The sequence below is a fragment of the Mesoplodon densirostris genome, chromosome 19 (genome assembly GCF_025265405.1).
Source record: "Mesoplodon densirostris isolate mMesDen1 chromosome 19, mMesDen1 primary haplotype, whole genome shotgun sequence".
Classification (NCBI taxonomy): Eukaryota; Metazoa; Chordata; class Mammalia; order Artiodactyla; family Ziphiidae; genus Mesoplodon; species Mesoplodon densirostris.
This window is the reverse complement of record NC_082679.1, coordinates 17,224,571-17,249,045: the sequence shown is the minus strand read 5'-3', so window position 1 is coordinate 17,249,045 and position 24,475 is coordinate 17,224,571. Positions and strand designations below refer to the sequence as shown.

Here is a 24,475-nt window from a genome sequence, read left to right as displayed (position 1 = left end):
ATTCAGTCCCTGGTCAGGGAGCTAAGATCCCACATGCCTCTGGGGGGCTGAAAAACCAAAACATAAAGCAGAAGCAATATTGTAACAAATTCAGTAAAGACTTTTTAAAAAAAGTTAAGGCTTTTGGAAAATATTAATGTTATTTTGAGGATGATAACCATACTTAACTCTGGACATATTTATCATTTAAACTTAGAAAGCTTTGGTATTTTATAATGGAGGTATTGTATTGGGAATTTGGTCACTATAGCTCTTCCCTGTAGTCATGTACTATGACTATGGGTATGGGTGTTACTATACTGTTAACCAGGTTTGACAGTGTGATATTTGAGCTTGCCTTGATTTAGAGGTAGAGATATTTTAGATAAATGATTTTGCCAGAACTTTGACCCTATCTCTTTTTTAAAAAAAGAGTATCATGGTATACATTTTTATTAATAAATCTTTGCTATTTGTAGCCAGAGTGGGGAATTGATTATATTCTTTTAAGACTAACAGAAAAAAAAAAGTATTTTCCCTACTTCCCCCTCTTTTGAACACTGGCCTAAAATTTGGGCTTTTCTAGTTTGGGGAATAAGAAAAACTAGAATACTTATTAAAGCAAGGTAACAACATGATGAAGTTGAGAATATAGAGGACAACCACCCCTAGTTTTAACATTCTGATCCAACTATTATTATCACTTTGTGTATTCTCTTACCAGCTATATTTGTAGGGAGGTGTGGGGGGGGTTGCTTTTGTTTTGTCTCACCGTGTGGCATGTGGGATTTTTTTTTTTTTTTTTTTTTTTTTGGCAGTACGCGGGCCTCTCACTGTTGTGGCCTCTCCTGTTGCAGAGCACAGGCTTCAGACGCGCAGGCTCAGCGGCCATGGCTTACGGGCCCAGCCGCTCCGTGGCATGTGGGATCTTCCCGGACCAGGGCACAAACCCGTGTCCCCTGCATCGGCAGGCAGACTCTCAACCACTGCGCCACCAGGGAAGCCGGCATGTGGGATCTTAGTTTCCGTACCAGGAAGACCAGGGCTTGAATCTGTGCCCCCTGCAGTGGAAGTGTGGAGTCTTAACCACTGGACTGCCAATGAAGTCCCTGTGTATGTTATTGATGTGCAATTCATATAATATACAATTAACCATTATAAAGTGTATGATTCAGTGGCATTTAGTTTAGTCACAGTGTTGTGTAACCACTACTTCTTAATTTCAAAACTTTTTCATCACCTTGGGAAAATACCCCTTACCCATTAAGTAATTCCCTCCCCATTTCCCCGCCTTTCCTCAGTAACCACTAATCTGCTTTCTGTCTCTCTGGCTTTTCCTATTCTGGGTATATTATGTAAAAGGGATTGTATAATAGGTGACTTTTGTGTCTGTCGTCTTTCACTTAGCATAATGCTTTGGAGCTTCTTTCTAGCTGTAACATGTATCAGCAGTTTGTTCCTTTTTATGGCTGGATAGTGTGTGTGTGTGTGTGTGTGTGTGTGTGTGTGTGTGTGTAAAACAATTTATCTGTTCATCTGTTGGTGGGCATTTGGGTTGTTTCCAACTTTTGACTATTATGAATAATACTACTTGAAACATTCATTTCTGTGTGGACATAGGTTTTTTATATATGAGTGAAATTGCTGAGTCATTTGGTTATTATATGTTTAGTTTTTTGAGGAACCACCGAGCTATTTTCCACAGCAGCTGCACCATTTCACATTTCTACCAGCAGTGTGCAAGGATTTTTATTTCTCCACATCCTCATCAATATTTGTTATTTTCTGATTTTATTATTAAAGGCATCCTAGTAGTTGTGAAGTGGTATTTCATGTTGGTTTTGATTTGCATTTCCATAATGACTTATGATATTAAACATCTTTTCATGAGCTTGTTGGTTATTTGTATATCTTCTTTTGAGAAGTGTCTCCAAGTTTTTGCTCATTTTTAATTGGATTGTTTGTCTTTAACAATTTATTGAGTTCTTTATATATTCTACATATTAAATGCTTATATATGACTTACAAACATTTCTCTTATTTCATAGCTTGTCTTTTAATATTCTTTTAATTAATTTATTTATTTATGGCTGTGTTGGCTCTTCCTTTCTGTGCGAGGGCTTTCTCTAGTTGTGGCAAGTGGGGGCCACTCCTCATCACGGTGCACGGGCCTCTCACTATCGCGGCCTCTCCTATTGCGGAGCACAGGCTCCAGACGTGCAGGCTCAGTAATAATATTCTTAATACTGTTTAAGAAGGGGTTTAATTTTTATGAAGGGTTTAATTTTTATGAAGTCCAATTCATCTGTTTTTTTTCTTTTGTTGCTGTTGCTTTTAGTGTCAAATCTAAGAATCCGTTGTCAAATTCAGGGTCATAAAGATTACTCCTATGTTCTCTTAATATTTTTATAGTTTTGGCTCTTATATTTAGGTCATTGACCCACTAAAAGAAAAATTCTGTGTTTCTCCTCCATTCTGGCTTCCAAATTGTGGGTGGGGGGGGGATTTCCCACATCAGTCAATTCTCCAACTCCTTGGACACCAACTGGGTGTCCTGCAATTTAACTCAATTCTGACACTGTCTATCTGAAGTTAGTGTCAGATACCACAGGTTAAGGGCTCAGTTCCATAAGACTTCCTCCCACCCACTCCCCACACCAGTCTCAAGTCCCAGCTTGTGACCTGTATTTTTAACCAACTGGTTATAAATTGGGGGTTGCCACAACCCGTTCCTTGGTTTGATCATTTGCTAGAACAGCGCAGAGAATTCAGGAGACAGTTTACTTGTTAGATTACTGGTTTATTATAAAAGGATACAACTCAGGAACAGTCGGATGAAAGAGATGTATAGGGCAAAATGTGGGAAGTAGTGCCGAGCTTCCGTGCCTTCTGTAGGCACATCACTCTCCCAGCACCTCCACATCTTTACCAGCCAGGGAGCTCTCCAAACCCCATAGTTTACAGATTTTTATGGAGGCTTCATCACATAGGTGTGATCAATTATTAACTCAATCTCAAGTCCCTCTCCCTCCTTAGAGGGTGGGAGGTGAGGCTGAAAGTTTCAAGCTCGTCCAGCCCCCTTCCTGAAGCTATCCAGGAGTTCACCAAGAGTCTCCTCATTAGAGCAAAAGATGCTCTGATATCACCCAGGAAATGCCAAGAGATTTAGGAGCTCTATGTCAGAAACCAGGGTCAAAGACCAAACATTAGAACAAAAGATGCTCTTAGTACCTTTATCTCTTAGGAAATTAGAGAAGTTTTAGGCACTCTGGCCAGGAGCTAGAGACAAAGACATATATATATATATATATGTATTTCTTACCATATCTCAATATCACACCCACTTAGGGATAATTTTTGTATATGGAGTAAGGTACGATTTCACCCTTATTCTTTCACATTTGGTTATCCAGTTGTCCCAGAACATTTTTTGAAGAGACTGTTCTATTATCCCTGTTGAACAGTCTTGGACCCTTGTCTAAAATTAATTGGTCATAGATGTTTGGGTTTATTTCTGGACTCTGTATTCCATCCCATAAATCTATATGTCTGTCATTATGCCAGTACCACACTATTTTGACTACTATAGCTTTGTAGTAGGTTTTGAAATCAGGAAGTATGAGTCCTCCAATTTTTTCAAAATTCTTTTGTCTATTCAGGCTCCCTTGAAGTTCCATATAAATTTGAGAGTTAGCTTTTCCATTTCTGGGGGAAGGGGGAAGGCCATTGTAATTTTGATAGAGACTGCACTGAGTATGTAGATCACTTTGGGGAGCATTGTCATCTTAAGTCTTCCAATCCATGAACCTGGGATGACTTTCCGTTTATTTAGGTCTTCAATTTCTTTCAGCAACATTTTGTAATTGTTAGCGTACAAGTTTTTTACCTCCTTGGTTAAATTTATTCTTAGATATTTTATTCCTTTGGATGCTGTTGTAAGTGGGATTGTTTTCTTAGTTTCCTTTTGGGATTGGTCATTGTTGGTATGTAGAAACATGGCTGATTTTTGTGCTGATGTTGTACCTGTAATTTGCTGACTTCATTTATTAGCTCTAGTAGTTTTTTTAAAAATAGATTTTATGGACTTTTCTATATATGGAATCGTGTCATCTGCAAAAAGAGTTTTACTTCATTCTTATTTGGATGCCTTTTATTCCTTTTTCTTGCCTAATTGTGCTGGCTAAGACTTCTAGTACATTGTTTTTTGGGGGGTTTTTTGCGGTACGTGGGCCTCTCACTGCTGTGGCCTCTCCCGTTGCGGAGCACAGGCTCCGGACGCACAGGCTCAGCGGCCATGGCTCACGGGCCCAGCCGCTCTGTGGCGTGCGGGAATCCTCCCAGACCAGGGCACGAACCCGTGTCCCCTGCATCGGCAGGCGGACTCTCAACCACTGCGCCACCAGGGAAGCCCTCTAGTACATTGTTGAATAGCAGTGGTGAAAGTGGACATCCTTGTCTTATTTCTGTTCTGAGGGGAATGTTTTCTGTCTTTCACCATTGAATGTGATGTTAACTGTGGGTTTTTCATATATGCCCTTTAGCATGTAAAATAAGTTTTCTTCTTTTCCTAGTTTGCTAAGTGTCTTTACCATGAAAGGGTGTTAAATTTAACAGCTGCTTTTCCTGCATCTATTGCAGTAAACCTGTGGCGTTCCCCCCACCTTGGTCTATTAATGTGGCATATTACATTGAATTTTTTTGTGTGTTAAACCACCCTTGCATTCTTAGAATAAAATCCCAGTTGGTCATGGTTTATAGTCCTTTTAATGTACTGTTGGATTCAGTCTGCCAGTATTTTGTTGAGGGTTTTTGTGTCTGTATTCATAAGAGATATTGGTCTGTAGTTTTCTTACAGTATCTTTGTCTGACCTTGGTATCAGGGTAATGCTGGCCTCATAGAATGTGTTAGGAAGTGTTCCCTTTTCTTCTGTTTTTTTGGAGGAGTTTGAGTAGGATTGATGTTAAAATGTTTAGTAAAATTCACCAGTGAAACTGGACCTGGTTCTTTGGAGGTTTTTGATTACTGGTCCAGTCTCTTGTTGGACCTGTTAAAGATCTGTTGAGATTTTCTATTTCTTCTTGAGTTAGTTTTGGTAATTTGTATGTTTCTGGGAATTTTTCTTTTTTGTCTAGATTATCTATTTTGTTGGTATACATTGTCTGTAGTGTTCTCCTGAGTCTTTTAATCTCTATAAGGTTGGTAGTAATGTCCTTGTTTTCATCTGATTTTAATTATTTACATATGCTCATCTTTTTCTTTAGTCAGTCTAGTCTAGCTAAAGGTTTGTCTATTTTGTTGATCTTTTCAAAGAACCAATTTTTGGCTTTGATGATTCTGTTTTTCTGTTCTCTATGTTGTTCAGCTCAGCCCTAATCCAGTATAATTTCTTTCCTTCCTTCTGCTGGATTTGGGTTTCGTTTGCTCTTTTTCTAGTTTCTTAATAAAGATCATTTGAGATTCTTTTAGTATAGCATTTATAAATTTCCTGCTTGAGTATGGCATTCTCTACATCCCCTAATTTTGGCAGGTGGTATTTTCTTTTTCATTTGTCTTCAGATTTTTCTTAATTTCCCTAGTGATTTCTTCTTTGACTTATTGGTTCTTTAAGAGTCAGTTTAATTTACACGTACTTGTGAATTTTCCAGTTTCCCGTCTATTATTAATTTCTAGCTTCATTCCACTGTGGTCAGAGAGAATACTTCATAAAATTCGATCCTTTTCAATTTATTGAGAGTTGGTTTTGGCCTAAAATTTGGTCTGTCCTGAAAAACGTTCCATGTGCAATTTAGAATAATGTACATTCTGCTGTTGTTGAGGGGGGAAGGGATATGCTAACTCTTCTAAATGCCTTCACCAGCACTACTAGGGAAGCCACTTGTGCCCTACCCTTGAGGGTTGAAACAATGGCCAGCCTCTGTGCTGGCCCCTCAGTGAATTTTCAGGCAGATCATGTCATACAACCCTAATTTTTTGGAGGACAGGATCCCTGTTGCCCACCTGGCATCAGCAAGCTGCACCAGAAACATGGGCCACTGTCCCCATAGCTGCCCTTGACTGAGATGGGAGATGATGAATGGTAATAGCCAGCTACTCTGCAAAATGCCAAAATTCACCAAAGATTACTGGCCTCTTTCTTCATTAGGTGCTCCCTTGGATGCTACAGGCATTTGACTAGATTCCATAGTTCCAAAAAGGTTAATTCAGACTGTTTGCCAGCCCAATAGTTGTTTGGGTGGAGGGACCGATTCCTGGATCTTCCTACTCTACCATCTTCCATGATGTCACTCACATATATGTTTTTATTTTAGATAGTTGTAATCTTTTGAAAATAATAGTTTTATAATCTGCCTCATACATAGCATGTTTAATGTTATTGTATATTTACCTAATATACAATATATTATTGTATATCAAATATATTATTTGATGTTACAAATAATATAGCAGTCTATTTTGAAAAAATGTGGACAGAGTTGTAGAATTCTAAGTAAGAAATTACATTTGATAAATCTTTATATTTTGACCTCTTTCTTTAGGTACCTTTTCACCAGCACTTGCCCAGTAATTTCCAAACTGGCCCTCTGCTTCCTTTTTCATTTTATTTTCCAAGTCACAGAAGAAAAAATTCTGGAGGATAGTGGTTGCCAGGGGCTAGGGGTAGGAGGAAATGATACACTGTGGTTCAATGGGTATAAAGTTTCAGTTAAGCAAAGTGGTAAAGTTGTAGAGCTCTGCTTATAATTAACAATACTGTGATGTACACTTAAAATTTTATTAAGAGGGTAGATCTCGTTATGTATTCTTACCACAATTAAGAAAAATAGGGAATTCCCTGGCAGTCCAGTGGTTAGTTAGGACTTGGCGCTTTCACTGCTGGGGCCCAGGTTCAATCCCTGGTCCGGGAACTAAGATCCTGCAAGCCAAGTGGCGCGGCCAAAAAAAAAGAAAAAAAGAAAATGAATGGAAATGATAGTATTAACAAAAATGCTGGTGAAGTATACCTAACAATGAAGTCGTCTGCCAGCTTGAAAGAAAAAAATGTAAGGTAGCCTGGTGGAAGAAAGTATAAAAAAGAGTTGAATCTGCTGTTGGAGACAATGAAAGAGTGCATCAGGATCAGGCAGAACCATGCAATAAGCACTTATAAGACTGATTACATAGCCAAATTGAGCCAAGAGGAAACTTGGGGTGATTAGGCATCATATACTCTTACTCTGTGGCTTTCTTTGTTTGGCTGCTGCCCCCTAAAGTGCAATAAATAAATAAAAATAACAGGTTAAAAAAATTAGGGAAGAAATCATGTGATTTTTGACTGTACTGACATAATTCCCTTACTAACCAGTTGCACATGAGCTAACTCATGTATTGAAATGTTTTGTAGCAGAATAGTACTAGTAATTTTCTACCTTTTCTGTGTTTGTCTGGCCTTCTCTCTTTCCACTCTCAATGTCCAGGTTTCAACCTTCACCACCTCTCATTTGTTCTGTTATCTTCCAGACATGTGTTCCCTTCTCATTGCTCTTCTAATTAACTTATTCTTTATAACGCTACAAGAACTGTCTGTTGAAAACATTAAATCTGATCAAATCAGTTTCCATCATTAGAGCCTGTTTCTCAAACTCTTAGTGTGTGCAAATCATTCTTCATGGTCTCTGTTTTCATACTTTTTCATTTTCTCTCTTTTGCTGTATGGTAGCTTTTTTTTTTTAAGGGAACTTTTATTTTTATTTATTTATTTTTGGCTGCATTGATCTTTGTTGCTGCGCTGGCTTTCTCTAGTTGTGCTGAGCGGGGGCTACTCTTCATTGCAGTGCGTGGGCTTCTCATAGCAATGGATTCTCTTGTTGAGGAGCACGGGCTCTAGGCACGCGGGCTGCAGTTGTTGTGGCACGAGAGCTCAGTAGTTGTGGCACATGGGTTTAGTTGCTCCGCGGCATGTGGGATCTTCCCGGACCAGGGCTTGAACCCGTGTCCCCTGCATTGGCAGGCAGATTCTTAACCACTGCACCACCAGGGAAGCCCCACCAATAGTCTTTTAAATTGAACACATTTAGCTCTATGCAAAACCCACTCTGTTTTCCACTTAAGAAAAAAAAATTTACTTAGCTACAAATTAATGAATACTTTCTCATGGATGGCATTTAAGAACTGCTGTTTAGTACTTGAAACAGTGCACTGTAAGAGGCACTACCTGAATACAGTGAGTAGACATGTATCTCATATCCTCTGTTTTCTCACCAGTTCGGTCCTTTGGTACAGAAGACAGACCAACAGATCGTCCAATACCACCTCGAGATGAAGTCTTTGAATACATTATATTCCGTGGGAGTGATATTAAAGACCTCACTGTTTGTGAGCCACCAAAACCACAATGTTCTTTGCCTCAGGACCCAGCTATCGTTCAGGTAACATAGTAAATTTGTCTTGGAGTTCAAGTAAATTTCATGCACATAACTAGCCTTGGATTTTGCCTCTCATTGTTTTTGTTTTTTAAATTTTCTCAAATAGATGTTCATATAGCTTATTACCATTTTCTAGTTATCTGGATACCCAAAATAACTGGATAATGTTCTCACCCAGGTTTTTCTCTTTAGATAATAAGTTGGGACTAAATAGAGTAAGAAATAGCTGAGGAATTAATTTTTGTCATAAGATACTTTCTGATTTCAACAATGGTTAAAATAGCTAACATTTATTGAGATCTGACTTTATAAGAAGCACTATTCAAAGCACTGCACATATAATAGGACAGTCCTCACAACACCCTCTCAGCTTGGTACTATAGTTATTCTCATTTTTATAATCCTGATTTTTATAAGTGAGGAAATTGAAGTAGACCCATAATTTGAACAGACCCAGGAATTCTGGCTCTAGAATCCAGGATCCATGCCACTATACTATTCACACGTGGTTCATATTACAAACCAGGGTGGTGATGGCTACTCTTAGGTAAGATGACTAAGTTTAACGGAAAAAATGCTAAATCACATTATATATTATATGTTTGTTACATAGTATACATGCAGTGCACAAACATAAAAGGAATTTAACATGTACAGATACGTTGTTCAGTTCCCAAATAAAGTATTAAAGAAGACAATCCTAAGTATCCTCATTAAGAGAAGGGTTTTTTTAATCAGTTAATTTATTTATTTATCAGTTATTTAATTTATTTTTGTCTGTGTTGGGTCTTCGTTGCTGTGCACGGGCTTTCTCTAGTTGCGGTGAGCGGGGGCTACTCTTCATTGCGGTGCACGGGCTTCTCGTTGTGGCTTCTCTTGTTGCAGAGCACGGGCTCTAGGTGCACAGGCTTCAGTAGTTGTGGCGCATGAGCTTAGTTGCTCCGTGGCATGTGGGATCTTCCCAGATCAGGGATTGAACCCATGTCCCCTGCATTGGCAGGCGGATTCTTAACCACTGTGCCACCAGGGAAGCCCGAGGAATTATAAAATTTGTGTATTTTATTTAAAACAGAAACACATGATGTCTAAAAGATTGTAAATTATGAATTAAGATGTTCATTATAGTACCTGTTTATATGTTAATTGGAAGCACATAGAAACTCTGAATTTCTACTATAGCAGCAGAGGAAGGCAGGTTAACATGAGTATTTTTAGTTACTGGCATAGATGATTAAAAACTTTGTGGCCCCCATATGTTTTTCCTGCTGAATCCATTTTCTTCTCAAGGTTTTTTCTTGTCAAAAGTCTTTGGTCATTTGCAGTAAAATATGCTTGTTGGGTTTTTTTAACTTCCTCTTTTTTATGCTGTGAGTGATAAAAATCTTAGGTTTTCACAAAACTGACTATTAAACTATCTATTGTCTTGCATAGAATGTGCCTTCCAGCTATTAAAAGGAAATACCTAATGAACTCTTCTAAAGAAAATATTAAGTGCTATATAAAATTAAAATGGGAAAAAAAGAGAAAGTACCTTTTAACATTTACTTACTATTTTTCTGAATATAAGATAAGCTTTTTAGGAAATAATAAATTTGGTTCTTGCAACATAAACTGGAGAAATTCTCTAATCTTATCTATCCCCTGCTTTATAAGTCTTACTTTTGAGGAATTAAGTCTGAAAGAATCCTGAGAAAATGCGAACTTCTTAAATGGAGGGAGAGGAGACACATTCTCATAGAAATAGCTGCCTACACCGAAGAGTGATGTTATCGGACTCTCATATCTTTTGATAACTCTGCAGAGAACAACTTCTTTAATCAATCAGTTTTATGGAATGACAATAACCTAGAGAGCACAATTCAAAATGATTTTAAAAAACTTCTTCCAACCACTGTAAATTTTGGCTTTTGATCTTTTGATTCATTCATTCAGTAGTATTTATTGAATACCTGCCATATGTCTGATACTAGCAGCAAACATACAGACAGGGTTCTGCCATCAGTGAACTTGTATCCTGGTGGCTGTTAGTACACTTCATATTTATAAAACATTTTATGTTAAGATAAATTAATGTATATATATACATATTAATATATTTATTTTTTTTTTAGGTTTAGTAAGAAGCTTTTTATAAAGTGTTCTTTAACGTAATAATAACTGTATTTAAAAGTGTAAGTGGTAGGTGGTTTTGTACAGGATAGTTTGTTTCTGCATTTCTTTCCCATAAATTTAATAGTATACCTCAAGTGATTGAAAATAAGAGTAAAATCAAAAGTGAGATGTCTTACTTATTATGTCACCACCAGACTGAAACTTAGTACTATAATGAAATTTGATTTTTCTCATATTTTCTCTTTAAGCAAAGTTAGTTTACTTATTCGGGTAACTTTTCTTTGGTTCTTTCCTAAATCTGTTGTAAAACTGAACTCAGAGGAGGAGTTCATTGTAGAAAAAAGCATTTATAAATCACATTGCGTACAACTGACACATGTATATACATACTGCAATCAGGTTATTCAGCTGTTTTAACATTAAATGCGTGTTGCAAGTTGTTATAATTGCTTTTGTGTCTAGTAGTTGTAATTTAATAGTTTTCTTTAAAATGTAAATATCCGAATTTCTTTCCATTATATACATATTGTTTAGAGCCTGGAAAATTAACCCGTGATCTTTTCTTCAGTCTTCACTAGGCTCATCTACTTCTTCATTCCAGTCAGTGGGCTCCTATGGACCTTTCGGCAGGATGCCAACATACAGTCAGTTCAGTCCAAGTTCATTAGTCGGGCAGCAGTTTGGGGCTGTTGGTGTTGGTATGTTGTGCTTTTTTCCTTTTTTTTCTTTCTTTTTTGTATATTTCCCTGTCTTTACCACAAAGATATATAAAACCACAAATTTTCAGACATATTGTTTGGTGTTCCTTTTGTAGCCTATTATTTTAAAGACTTTATTTTAATGTCCTTAATGATTAGTGGTTCTATAAAGGCCATCTCTTAGAATGCTAACATTTAAAAAAAAATCTACATATATCCAATTACCAAATTTTATTGAATGTTATTTTAAACTTACATAAGATACATCCATTTAAAATAAGCATTTTTTCCAACATTGTGGGTTTTCAAAAAGGGAAGCAGAGATAATGCCATTATTAGGGAGCAATATCAATATATAACACTATAAGGAGAAAATATCGGAGGGCTAGGCTAATAACAGTCCTAGTTATGACTGGAGGACAAAGGTTATCATGTACAAAAGCTAGGTATAATCACATCAGATTTTTTTGTGTTTATTTTTATAGTTGTGCATTTTAGCTCTCAAGTACACCTTTACTGAAATTTCTACAGTAAAGAAGAGTTTTAAATCTCAAACTCTAGCCCTTAATCTTTTTTAATTCCATTGAAATAATCACTTATCAGTTTATTTCACTGATCACAAATCCAGTTTCAGGTTTATCTTGAAACTCATTAGTATGTTAACAGGTTTTGTTAAAATTAATTCCTTTCTATGAATATTTTTATATAGTTGTGACTTTCCAAGTATGTAAATGTTTTACTTATTCACAAAATAAAAAACAATGGGAAAAAAGTAAATCCAAAAATTGAATGAATACAAACAGAAACAACTGGTACTAAGTATATATCAGGTAACATAACCACACAGAAATAAGAATTCAAGTAAATTTTTACACTCTTAGTAAGATATCTTGTAGGAATAAATACAACTATTAAAAACAAACTTGACTTAGGGTTTATTATTGGTAGTGGTATTGGTGGTGTTAATTTTTTTTTTTTTTTTTTTTTTTGCGGTACACGGGCCTCTCACTGTTGTGGCCTCTCCTGTTGCGGAGCATAGGCTCCGGACGCGCAGGCTCAGCGGCCATGGCTCACGGGCCCAGCCGCTCCGTGGCATGTGGGATCCTCCCACACCGGGGCACGAACCCGTGTCCCCTGCATCAGCAGGCGGACTCTCAACCACTGCGCCACCAGGGAAGCCCTTGGTGGTGTTAATTTTGAAACTATTTTGTATGTATTATAGGATAGGGCAAATGAGTAATCTATTGATGTTGTTGAGAAATGGTATTCTTACCTTGGAGAAGGGAGATATAAATATGGAATGGGGAAAGGTAAAGAAGAATGCTATGGTGGTGAATGTGAATTGGAGATATGGGTGTGAACTCATTTTTTAAAAACTGGTTGTTTCCTGACTCTGCTCATAGGAAGGGCCTGGAAGCAATGATACCCAGTAGCAAAGAACATGTATAAACCCAGTTCTTGCTTTCTAAATACCTCTCCCCGCTAAAAGGGATCTAGGCCCCTTTTAAAAAGAAGAGGAAAAAGAGGAAACAATGCTTTTAGAATAACACTAGCTAATAAATAGAAAGAGTGGTGGACATAGAAAATCACCATTTTGTAATCTCTAGTGAAATAATTAACAAGAATTATCAGTGGATGCTAAAATCATTGGGTGAATGGTGTTGGAACAGGATATTTAAATGATCTTAAAAGTATCATCCCACAGTTTACTTATTAATTCCAAAGGGAGAAAATGTGCCTTTATAATGGAGAGATCTAATGGTCACCATCTTAATTAAGTTGTCAAGTTTGGCATTGCCATAATTAATGATTATAATTCTCCTGATGTGATGATACGGGGGAAGGGGGGTAAACAACTTCACTTCTGTGGTATTCTTGCTGAAAATGCAGACTCTAATCATGAAGAAATTGAGATATATATTCAGAATGCCAGGCTCTTCAAAGGATTCAATGTTGTAAAGAACAGAGGCAGCGAGACTTTTTTTTTTTAATTGCATTCGATCTTTTTTTTTTTTTTTAATTAGTTTATTTATTATTTATTTTTGGCTGTGTTGGGTCTTTGTTGCTGTGCACGGGCTTTCTTTAGTTGCGGCGAGCGGGGGCTACTCTTCCGTTGTGGTGCGTGGGCTTCTCATTGCGGTAGCTTCTCTTGTTGAGGAGCATGGGCTCTAGGCGAGCGGGCTCTAAAGCGCAGGCTCAGTAGTTGTGGCGCACGGGCTTAGTTGCTCCGCGGCATGTGCGATCTTCCCGGACCAGGGCTCGAACCCGTGTTCCCTGTGTTGGCAGGCGGATTCTTAACCTCTGCGCCACCAGGGAAGTCCTGGGATTGTTTTAGACTTGGGAAGACTGAAGAGACATAGCATCGAAATATAATATGTGACTGGATCCCGAGTTTTAGGAAAAGTTGATAATAAAGAATGTTTTAGGGACTACTGAGGAACTTTGAGTAAGGACTAAATGTTGGGTGGTGTTATTGTTCATTTTCTTAGATGTGGTAATGGTATTGTGGTTAACCATATGAGAGAATGTCTGTTTTGGGGAGACGATTTTGAAGTATTTGAGGGTGAGGAGGCAAACTGATTGTAGTCTATATAGGCAAAAGAGAAGTGTGTATATCATAACATGAAGAAATGAAGAAATGGAATAGGCGTGGCAAGATGTTAGTAGTTGGTGAGCTAGATGGAGGAATATATTGATATTCAGTGTACTCCTCTTTCAATTTTGACACAGGTTTGACATTTTTCAAATTTATTTATTTTTGTTGGGGGGTGGGTTGTAACCCAGACATTCATCTCTAATCAAAATTTAAATATTTAATTACTTTCAGATTTATTGTTGGATTGGTGAAATAGGGTAGCTTTCGTCCACGTACCTCCTAATCCTAGTCAAGTGAAGATCAATGTTGCTTATACATGTTAAATCAAGATATACTCTACGTTAGTTATAACTGTTAGAATTCTATTCTGAGGATTCAGATAAGGGACAATTGCAAATTATATTATCCTTTTGAGACTCCTTTCACTAAGTTGAATAGTTAGCTAACATTTGGATTATTGTACTTACCTTCTACATTACTGTGAAGTTTGCATAACTTAATATGTGTAATGCATTTGAACAGGGTCTAGCACAAAGTATCTACATAATAAATACTGCTTCTGCTATTCTTCACATCCTGCTCCTCTAATCAAAGTATTTTGTGGTGGTGAAATACATATTCCTTATAAATGCTTTTATCTAGTTTTGATATTGGGGGTTGCTGGTTTAGTGTTCTTTGGGTGTCAAAAAGGTAGAAGGTTTTGCTTGTGTTTTCCATGTGGGTAGACTTAATTTTTGCAGTGACAGATTATTTTTGATTGTTTGATTTTCATACTAGCAGAACAGTTTTTGGAGTGGCTAATTAGAGAACTATATATGGTATTTAGAAGTAGTTAAACGAGGATGAGGAAAACTGTAGCATTGATTAAGGTGGCAGATGTTTTTTAGAAACGGAATTACCTTAGATATAGTTTGTGTTGGTAAAATTAAGCCAGATTTTTATTTAAGCCTCTTGTTTTCATTTTCTGTGCCTAGTATTCTGATGTAAAGAGAAAGTTTAAATAAATCAAGATTACACTATTGCTGTTTGGGGGGAATTTTTTCTATTTTAATTTTCATAGTTTTATTTGCAGTTTATTTATTTATTTAATTATTTATTTTTGCGGTACACGGGCCTCTCACTGTTGTGGCCTCTCCCGTTGCAGAGCACAGGCTCCGGACGCACAGGCTCAGCGGCCATGGCTCATGGGCCCAGCCGCTCTGCGGCATGTGGGATCTTCCCGGACCGGGGCACGAACCCGTGTCCCCTGCATCGGCAGACGGACTCTCAACCACTGCACCACCAGGGAAGCCCTTATTTGCAATTTATATCGTGATGGGTTAATATCCTGAATATCTAAAGAGCTTCTAAAAATAAAGCTCTACAATCCAACAGAAAAATTTGTAAAGATTAGAAACTGACTTTGCCTTTTTCAGAAAAAAATAAATACAAACGGCGCTTAAACATAGAAAGATGCTTAAATCTTGCTCATGATAAGAGATATACAACTTAAGTCATCACCAAGACACCATTTCTCACTATCAATTTGACAAAAACCCAAAAGTTTGAATATATTCTGTTTTGGCAAGATTGTGAAGAAAGAGATACTCTCATACTTTGAAAGGAATGATGCACTGCATAGAATTTAAGTACTGTTGTTTTTTTTAAGCAGATGCACAAATAATTTTTATGTGCAAAGATTAGGTCATTACTGACGTTAATTAGGAAAAATTAATTATCTCACAATAAACTGAAGCATCAAAATAGCCATGACATGCTAAGTCTCATACTACTCTTGTGGGCAAGATGGAGGCATATTGGCTGGACATGGGTTCAGCCAGTGGGTACATTTTAGCTGCTTTAATAGCAGAACCATATTGGACAGTGATTCTCTTAGGTCTCTAGTGTTTTGTACACATTAATTTTTAATCACTGACTTTAATGAATACTTAACATGCTTATGAACTTTAAAGTTAGCATAGGGACTTCCCTGGTTGTCCAGTGGTTAAGAATCTGCCTTCCAATGCAGGGGACACGGGTTCGATCCCTGGTCGGGGACCTCAGATCTCACATGCCGCGGGACAACTAAGCCCGCACACCGCAACTACTGAGCACACGGGCCACAGCTAGAGAGCCCACATGCCACAACTACGGAGCCCACGTGCTCTGGAGCCCACACGCTGCAACAAGGAGCCTACACTGCAGCGGAGGATCCCACATGCCACAATGAAGATCCCATGTGTTGCACCTGAGACCTGACACAGCCAAAAATAAATAAATAAATAAATAAAGTTAGCATAAACCAGGAGCGTGTTTCATGCGTTTAGGATGACAGACAAAGAATTGTTAAAGATCTACTTGGGGGCAATTCCCTGGCAGTCCATTGGTTAGGACTCCCTGCCTCCACTGCAGAGGGCACAGGTTTGATCCCTGGTCAGGGAACTAAAATCTCTCATGCCACGTGGTACAGCCTAAATAAATAAATAAATAAATATATATATCTACTTTGGTAATGTATAAAGGAATTAAACATTCCAGTTAAAAAGCAGAGATCATCAAACTGAATTTTTTTTTAAAAACCCTGCTATGTGATGTTTACAAGAGATGAATTAAAAGACAGAAAGTTAAAGAACAGAAAAAGGCATGACATACCATACAAACACTAATAACAAGAAAACTGTTAGGAAAATTAACATTAGACAAAGCAGCTTAAAGATCAGGAGTGCTGCCAAAGATAAAGAAAGATTCTTCATAACAGTACATCAGGAAGCTGTAACAATCCTAAATGTGTATGTAACTTTTATAAAATAGTACACCAACACCAACGATTGCAGAATGTAGATTCTTTTAAGTAAATATTGATCAATCAATGGGATAGATCAAATCCTGGTCCATAAAACGAGTTACATTAAATTCAGAAGGATTGAAATCATACGTGGTATCTTCTCAAACCACAAAGAAATTAAATTTGGAATTAATAAAGATAACTTGAAAAATATACAAATAGTATATTTCTGTTTGCTCAATACAGAAATTGAGCAAACTTACAAAAATCACTGATGAATTAAGGAAGAAATCATAGGGGAAATAAGATATTTTAAAATATAATGATCATAAAGTACAACATGTCAAAATTTGTGAGTGGAGCTTAAGCATTGCTTAGTGGAAATTTCATACCTTTAAATACATATATAAGAAAACCAAGATTTTTTTTTTTTTTTTTTTTTTTGTGGTACGCGGGCCTCTCACTGTTGTGGCCTCTCCCGTTGCGGAGCACAGGCTCCGGACGCGCAGGCTCGGCGGCCATGACTCACGGGCCCATCCACTCCGCAGCATGTGGGATCTTCCCGGACCGGGGCAGGAACACATGTCCCCTGCATCGGCAGGCGGACTCTCAACCACTGCACCACCAGGGAAGCCCCGAAAACAAGAATATTTTAAAATCAGTGCTCTAAGCTGCCAGCTTATTAAGAAGCTAAAAAAAAAAAGGAAAGAAAATTAGCCCAAAAGTACTAGAAGGAAGAAAAAATTTAAAGCAGAAATCAAGGAAATAGAAACAAGTCAAAATATATATATAACATCATCAAAGCCAGAAGCTGGTTCTTGGAAAAATTTCATAAAATTAATGAGCCCCTAGCAAGACTAAACAAGGAAAAAAAGAAGACTCAAATACTGATATCAAGAATGAAAGTGTAGGGGCTTCCCTGGTGGCGCAGTGGTTGAGAGTCCGCCTGCCAATGCAGGGGACACGGGTTCGTGCCCCGGTCCGGGAAGATCCCACATGCCGCAGAGTGGCTGGGCCCGTGAGCCATGGCCGCTGAGCCTGCGCGTCCAGAGCCTGTGCTCCGCAATGGGAGAGGCCACAACAGTGAGAGGCCTGCGTATTGCAAAAAAAAAAAAAAAAAAAAGAATGAAAGTGTAGGCATCACTATAGATCCTAAAAGGATAGTATGAAGATATTGTGAACAACTTTATGTCAACAGATTTGACATCTCAGATGAAATAGACAAATTCCTTGAAAATACAACTTTCCTAAACCAACACAGGAGGAAGTACAATCTCAGTATCACCCTGTTAAAGAAGTTGAAACTAATTTAAAATCTTCTGTAAAGAAAATTCTAGACTATTTGCTTTACTGATAAATTCTACCATTTAGGGAAGAAATAATTTTACCAATCTTACACAAACTCTTTGAGAGAATAAAGGAAGAACACTTCCTAACCAGATAACCAAGGCAAGCTGAGATACCAAAACCTAAATGGTATCTAAATGAAATCAATACAAGAAAATAAAATTGCAGCTAATTTCCCTGAACATATAATGTAAAAATCCTTAACATAGTATTAGCAGTGGAAGCCAGCAGTTCATAAAAAGGATATTACATAATGACATCTCAGGAATGCAAAGATGTTTTAACATTTGAAAATCGTTGGTAATTTACCACATTAACAGAATAAAGGAGAAAAACTGCAATCCCAAGAGATACAGAACAGGCATTTGGTAAAATTCAATACCCATTTATCAACAACTAAGGAATAGGAGGGAATTTCCTAATCTGATCAGTGAAATGAAAAGCTTACACACATAATGGTGGGATAATGAATGCTTTTCCCTTGAGGTAAGGAATAAAGCGAAAGAATTGTCTTATTTCATGTAGTGTTGTTCTAGAGGTCCTAGTCAGTCCAGTGAGGCAAGAAAAAAATAAATAAAAGATTTAGAGATTGGAAAGGCAGAACTAAAAATGTCATTATTTGAAGGTGACATGATTGTGTATGTAGAAAATGCAAAGGAATATTCAAGCTACTGGAATGACTAAGTGAATTTAGCATGGTAAGGGAATACATGGTAAATATACAAAAATCAACTGTATTTTTGTATTCAGAACAGACAATTTGGTAAGCTATGGCCTGTGGACCAAATCCCACCAGCCTCCTGTTTTACTGGAATACAGCCATACCCATTTATTTACATGTGGTCTGTGGCTACTTTTACACTACAAGGGCAGAGTTGTATAGTTATAACAGAGAGCATATGGCCTGAAAAGCCTAGAATATTTTATTTACCATCTGGCTACTTACAGATAAAGTTTGCTGATCTAGAACAAATTATTGGTAAATGAAATATAAAATGCAACACAGCTTACAATAGCACCAATAACATCAGATACCCAGGAATGAATGTAACAAAAGATAGCATTTTAAAATCTCTATGTGTTTCTCAGTGGAGGGGAGTTCATTTTAACCCCCTCCCTCAGGGGACATTTGGTAATGCCTGGAGACATTTTTGTTTGTCACAACTGGGCGATACTACTAGCATCTAATGGGTAGAGGCCAGGGATGCTACTTAACATCCTACAATGCATGGGACAATCCCTCACAACAAAAAATTATCTGGCCCAACACGTCAGTAGTGCTGAAGTTGAGAAAACTCTGCTCTACAATAAAAATCACAAAACACTGCTGAGAGAATTTAGAGATCTAAATAAATGGAGAGTTAATCCATGCTTATGGGTTAGAATATTCAATATTATTTTTATGATGACACTTTCCCCAGAATTGGTTTACAGGTTGAACACAATCCTGATCAAAATCCCATCACACTTTAAAAATAGAAATTGACATGCTGATTCTAATATTTGTATGGAAATACAAAATCTGTAATAGCCAAACTACTCTTGAAGAAAGAGGAAGTTTGAGGTATACACCCAATTTCAAGATTCAGAGCAGGGAATTATTGATATAAGAATACATAAATAGGGCTCCCCTGGTGGCGCAGTGGTTGAGAGTCCGCTTGCCGATGCAGGGGACACGGGTTCATGCCCGGTCCAGGAAGATCTCACATGCCGCGGAGCGGCTGGGCCCGTGAGCCATGGCTGCTGAGCCTGCGCGTCCGGAGCCTGTGCTCCCCAATGGGAAAGGCCACAACAGTGAGAGGCCCGCGTACCGCTAAAAAAAAAAAAAAAAAGAAAGAAAAGAATACACAAATATACCAGGGTAAAGAATAGAGAGTACAGAAATAGACCTACTTAAATGCTGATTTAAAACAAAGATGCCAGTGCAGTTCGATGGAGACGGGGAAATCTTTTTTGTTTTGTTTTGTTTTGTGAATGATGATTATAAATTTCACTTTTATTTTCCTGTGGATAGAAGGGGAAATCTTTTTAACAAATGATCTTGCAGCAGCTGGATATCTATTTGGAAAAAATTAGCAATGACCCCTGTCTCACACTATACATAAAAAATAATTTGAGGTAAATCAATAGCAGCAATGGTATGAGGGAGGTGGGTGTAGTATGACCGGGAACTCAGAAAAGAGACGGAGGATATAGAAGAGTTTGCTCATGGGGTTGGGTGGCGGGGGGGGGGGGCGGCAGGCGCAAGCAGTGGGAGGTTGAGTCAGAGCAGGATGGAGGTTGAATACACATCATCAGAGTGGTTTATGTCTTGGTCATTACCCAGAAATACTAGGGATAATGGGATAGATTCAGCATCCCACAGAATTATTGAGAGCAGTAGTCTCAACATTTCTGGGGATGTTGTGGGAGGTTATGTTAGGCCCCTCCTTAGCTGGCTGGGACTGCAGCCTGAATGAATTACACCTCTAAAGGAGTCCCATTCGTTCTTATTGTCTGAGGTACTTTGCTGAGTTCTGATGCCCCGTTTTAAGAGAGATATGAACAACTAGAATTCATTAAATTAGGAGAAGTCAAAAGAGGCAAGGCTTAAAGAGCATGTGAAGATGAGTAATTGTTGAAGGAACTAGAGTTGCTTAGCTTGGAGATTAGAAGATGTGAGGAACATGATCATAATCTTCAAGTAATTTAAAAGCAGATAGTTAAACTTCTGTTGTGGAATAGAGAGGTGTAAATGAGTAATGAGAAAAAAGGTAGGCAGATAAGGGGGAGGACCTTATAAACTAAGGTAAATAGTTTGAACTTTTTTCTTGAGGGCAGTGGAAAGCCATCAGAGAGTCCTAAGCACTGTAGTGATGTGATTATTTTTGTTTCATAAAAGATTATTCTCAGTACCACTTTTATATTGGATTTAGAGGTGGGGGAAGAGGGGCTATTGAAACAGTTCCTGCTAGAGAAAACCTATGTAGATTAAATATTAAGAAGAGAGCACAGCATATGGAAAGTGATTGATCCATAAATTCTGAAGAAATGTAGAAAAGAAGATTGACATAACCTAGCATAGCAAAGGTCCTTTCGAGGGATTTTGTTCCTCATATTACCAGAACTTTTTGTGGTTGCTTTAGGCAGAATGCAGCCCCACAATACTGTACTGAGGGGAGGCATTAAAATGGACTGGAGTCCATTGTCCACTGCTTTGGAAATGCTGGAAAAGCTCTTCATAGACCTGTCTGCTTATTTGGCTATTTGTGCAGATACTTGGTGTTAAGATAATTGAACCTTAATGTTGGTGTTGAATGTACCATTTCTGCTACTTCTCTATCTGATGTACATCCTTGCTGTCTCATCTGTATAACTGTCCAGGAGAGTATTGCATATGTTAAAAAAAAATTGTTTGCATCCAAAGATGCTGGAGTATATATGGGCTTGCTTTTCATATATTGTCAAAAATTTCTCAAATTATTTTTTGATTCAGTTTCATTAATTTCCAGTATTATTAATTTACACAGGTGCTACGGGAGGGACAATTATCATTAAAATGCTGTGTTACTTTATATAATTGAAAGGTTTAAAATTTAAAAAAAATTTTTTTGTCATTCAAAAAAATTTTCTTAAAGCTGGAAGCTCCTTGACATCCTTTGGAACAGAAGCATCAAACAGCAGTGCCCTATCCCAAAGTAGTGCAGTTGGTTCTGCCTTTACACAGGATACAAGATCTCTAAAAACACAGTTATCTCAAGGTAAGCTGTTTTTTCCTTCAAAATTTTCCATTCTAAATTTCTATAGATAGTAGCCTTTCTCTGAATGTAAGAACTTTTGCAGCTTGTAACTCACATGTATAATTTCTACTTAGTTCTTTAAAAAATTTTTTTAATCGTTGTTCAATAAGTACATTATTGAATGACTTCCACTGTTCAGACTTTTTATAGTCCTAGATCATAAAACTGAAATGGTGAACACTGTCTAAGTTTGACTTTTTTTTTTTTAACAAAGCAATTATATTATTTGTATATAATACTTAAATATTACTGGTCAATCTCAGACTCACCACTGAGGATGAACTATCCTTGATGAATTTGAAATAGTAGCTGAGGAAACAAACTATTCATTATGCTGTTGCATCTTTCCTAGCATCCTCATAGAATCTAGAGCAGTGGCTCTCAGTGTGGACCACTCACAATCAAATCATCTGATCTGGAATTCTTCTTAAAAATGTAGATCCTGAGAACTGCTACATCAGAATCCCTGGAGCTTGGAGATCTGCATTTTAATAAGCTTACAGGATCCTGTTTCATTTCTTTAATTCTGTTTTTCCACCAACCAGTCTCATAACCTTCAGTGGTCCCAGGATTCTTTATCTGCTGCTAAAGTGGGTGAAACTAGGGCTTCCATGGTGGCGCAGTGGTTGAGAGTCCGCCTGCCGATGCAGGGGACACGGGTTCGTGCCCCGATCCCGGAAGATCCCACATGCCGCGGAGCGGCTGGGCCCGCGAGCCATGGCCGCGGAGCCTGTGTGTCCGGAGCCTGTGCTCCGCAACGGGAGAGGCCACAGCAGTGAGAGGCCCGCGTACAGCAAAAAAAAAAAATAAATAAATAAAAAAAAAATAAAGTGGGTGAAACTGGCCCATTGCTTTCTATGGATGTTTACTTTTAAATAAAACAATGTAAAGTCATTTCAGAAAGATGCTATTATGATCAGGACAGTATTTTTTAAAGCACTTGAGGGTAAAATCAAGCCAATGCTAAACATAATCCTGTGTATCTCACTTTAGATATTTTGAAATAGTTGTAGTTACTTTTATTCATATTGATTTAAAAAAACTTAATTTTTAATTTTTTAACATTCTAAAGATTTTTTGTAGGTAAATTAGAAATACACTAAGTGCACTGTATAGCACGGGAAGCTATATTCAATATCCTGTGATAAACCATAATGGAAAAGAATATGAAAAAGAATGTATATATATATATATAATATATATGTGTGTATATATATATGTATAACTGAATCAGTTTGCTGTACAGTAGAAATTAATATAACTTTGTAAATCAACTATACTTCAATAAATTTTTTAAAAAAGAAATACACTAAGCATAGGACGAAAATAAAAATACCTATAATCTCACCACCCAGAAATAACAAATATTTACATCCAGACTTTCATCTAGGTTAACATAAGTGTATATTTGTGTGTGTATGTATTGGTTTGTTAATTTTTTTAAAGATTTCCTTCTTAGAGAAGATATTTAATCTTTTTAAGCTTTAGTTTTCCATACTATAAAACAGGACTTTACTGATAAGCCAACAGACTTATTGTAAGGGCTAAATTTTTTTTTAATGTATGCAGTGCCCTTAACATAATGCCTGACACATAGAGTGTGCTCAGTAGACGTTAGCTATCTTAATTAATAACCAACATTAACCTTAATATTGAAGCACCAGAAGGATTCTTATTAAAATCATAAGTAAGGATTCCCTTTCTCATTGCTACTCAGCATTGTTCTGGAATTTTTAGCTATGTCAGGAATACATGAAAAAGAAATAAGTATGAATATTAGAATAGCATTATTTGCCAATGCTGACTTCCTACTTGGAATTGAGAATTCACTGAAAAACTAGAACTAATATGAGACCTAAATTAGATAGAGGTAAAATGTAGAGAATAAGTATAAAAATCAGTAGATGCCCTAGGGCTTCCCCCATGGCTCAGTGGTTTAAGAATCCGCCTGCCAGTGCAGGGGACAACAGGTTCGAGCCCTGGTCAAGGAAGATCCCACATGCCGCAGAGCAGCTAAGCCCATGAGCTACAACTACTGAGCCTGTGCTGTAGAGCCCATGAGCCACAACTGCTGAGCCCGCATGCTACAACTATTGAAGCCCATGTGCCTAGAGCCCGTGCTCAGCAGTAAGAGAAGCCACAACAATGAGAAGCCTGTGCACTGCAGCGAAGAGTAGCCCCTGCTCACTGCAACTAGAGAAAGCCTGTGCACAGCAGTGAAGACCCAATGCAGCCAAAAATTAAATAAATTTTTAAAAAAATAGATGTCCTAAAACCTAACCCACTGATTACTAATGGGGATAAAAGAAGATGTTCGCAATGATGCGAAATAGAAATTATATATAAAATACATAATAAGAAATATGGCTAGCCTCTATGATGAAAGATACAAAATATAATAGAGGGACATAAAAGAAGTTACATGTAATCAAAGAAACATATCTTATTCCTAGATAAAAAGATTTAGTATTAGGAAGACTTTATTTCTCATAATAATTAAATTTACTGTACTTTCAATAAATCTACATGGAATAGTAAGAGAAACTAATAAAACAGATACACAGACTATCTTAAAAATAAGCATGTAGGGCTTCCCTGGTGGCGCAGTGGTTGAGAGTCCGCCTGCTGATGCAGGGGACACCAGTTCGTGCTCCGGTCCGGGAAGATCCCACATGCCGCGGAGCGGCTGGGTCCGTGAGCCATGGCCGCTGAGCCTGCGCGTCTGGAGCCTGTGCTCCGCAACAGGAGAGGCCACAACAGTGAGAGGCCCGTGTACCCCCCCCGCACACACACACCA

General features: G+C 37.7%; 1 protein-coding gene across 4 annotated transcripts in view; it reads left to right on the top strand.

The window, feature by feature from the left end:
* LSM14A (LSM14A mRNA processing body assembly factor) overlaps window positions 1-24,475 on the top strand; it is a 55,538-nt gene that overhangs the window by 8,578 nt on the left and 22,485 nt on the right. For all 4 annotated transcript variants that reach the window (XM_060085169.1, XM_060085168.1, XM_060085171.1 and 1 more), the window contains exons 2-4: window positions 8,222-8,385; window positions 11,063-11,192; window positions 21,517-21,639. In XM_060085169.1, coding sequence (XP_059941152.1) covers window positions 8,222-8,385; window positions 11,063-11,192; window positions 21,517-21,639 — 417 coding nt within the window. The remainder of the gene's footprint in view (window positions 1-8,221; window positions 8,386-11,062; window positions 11,193-21,516; window positions 21,640-24,475) is intronic.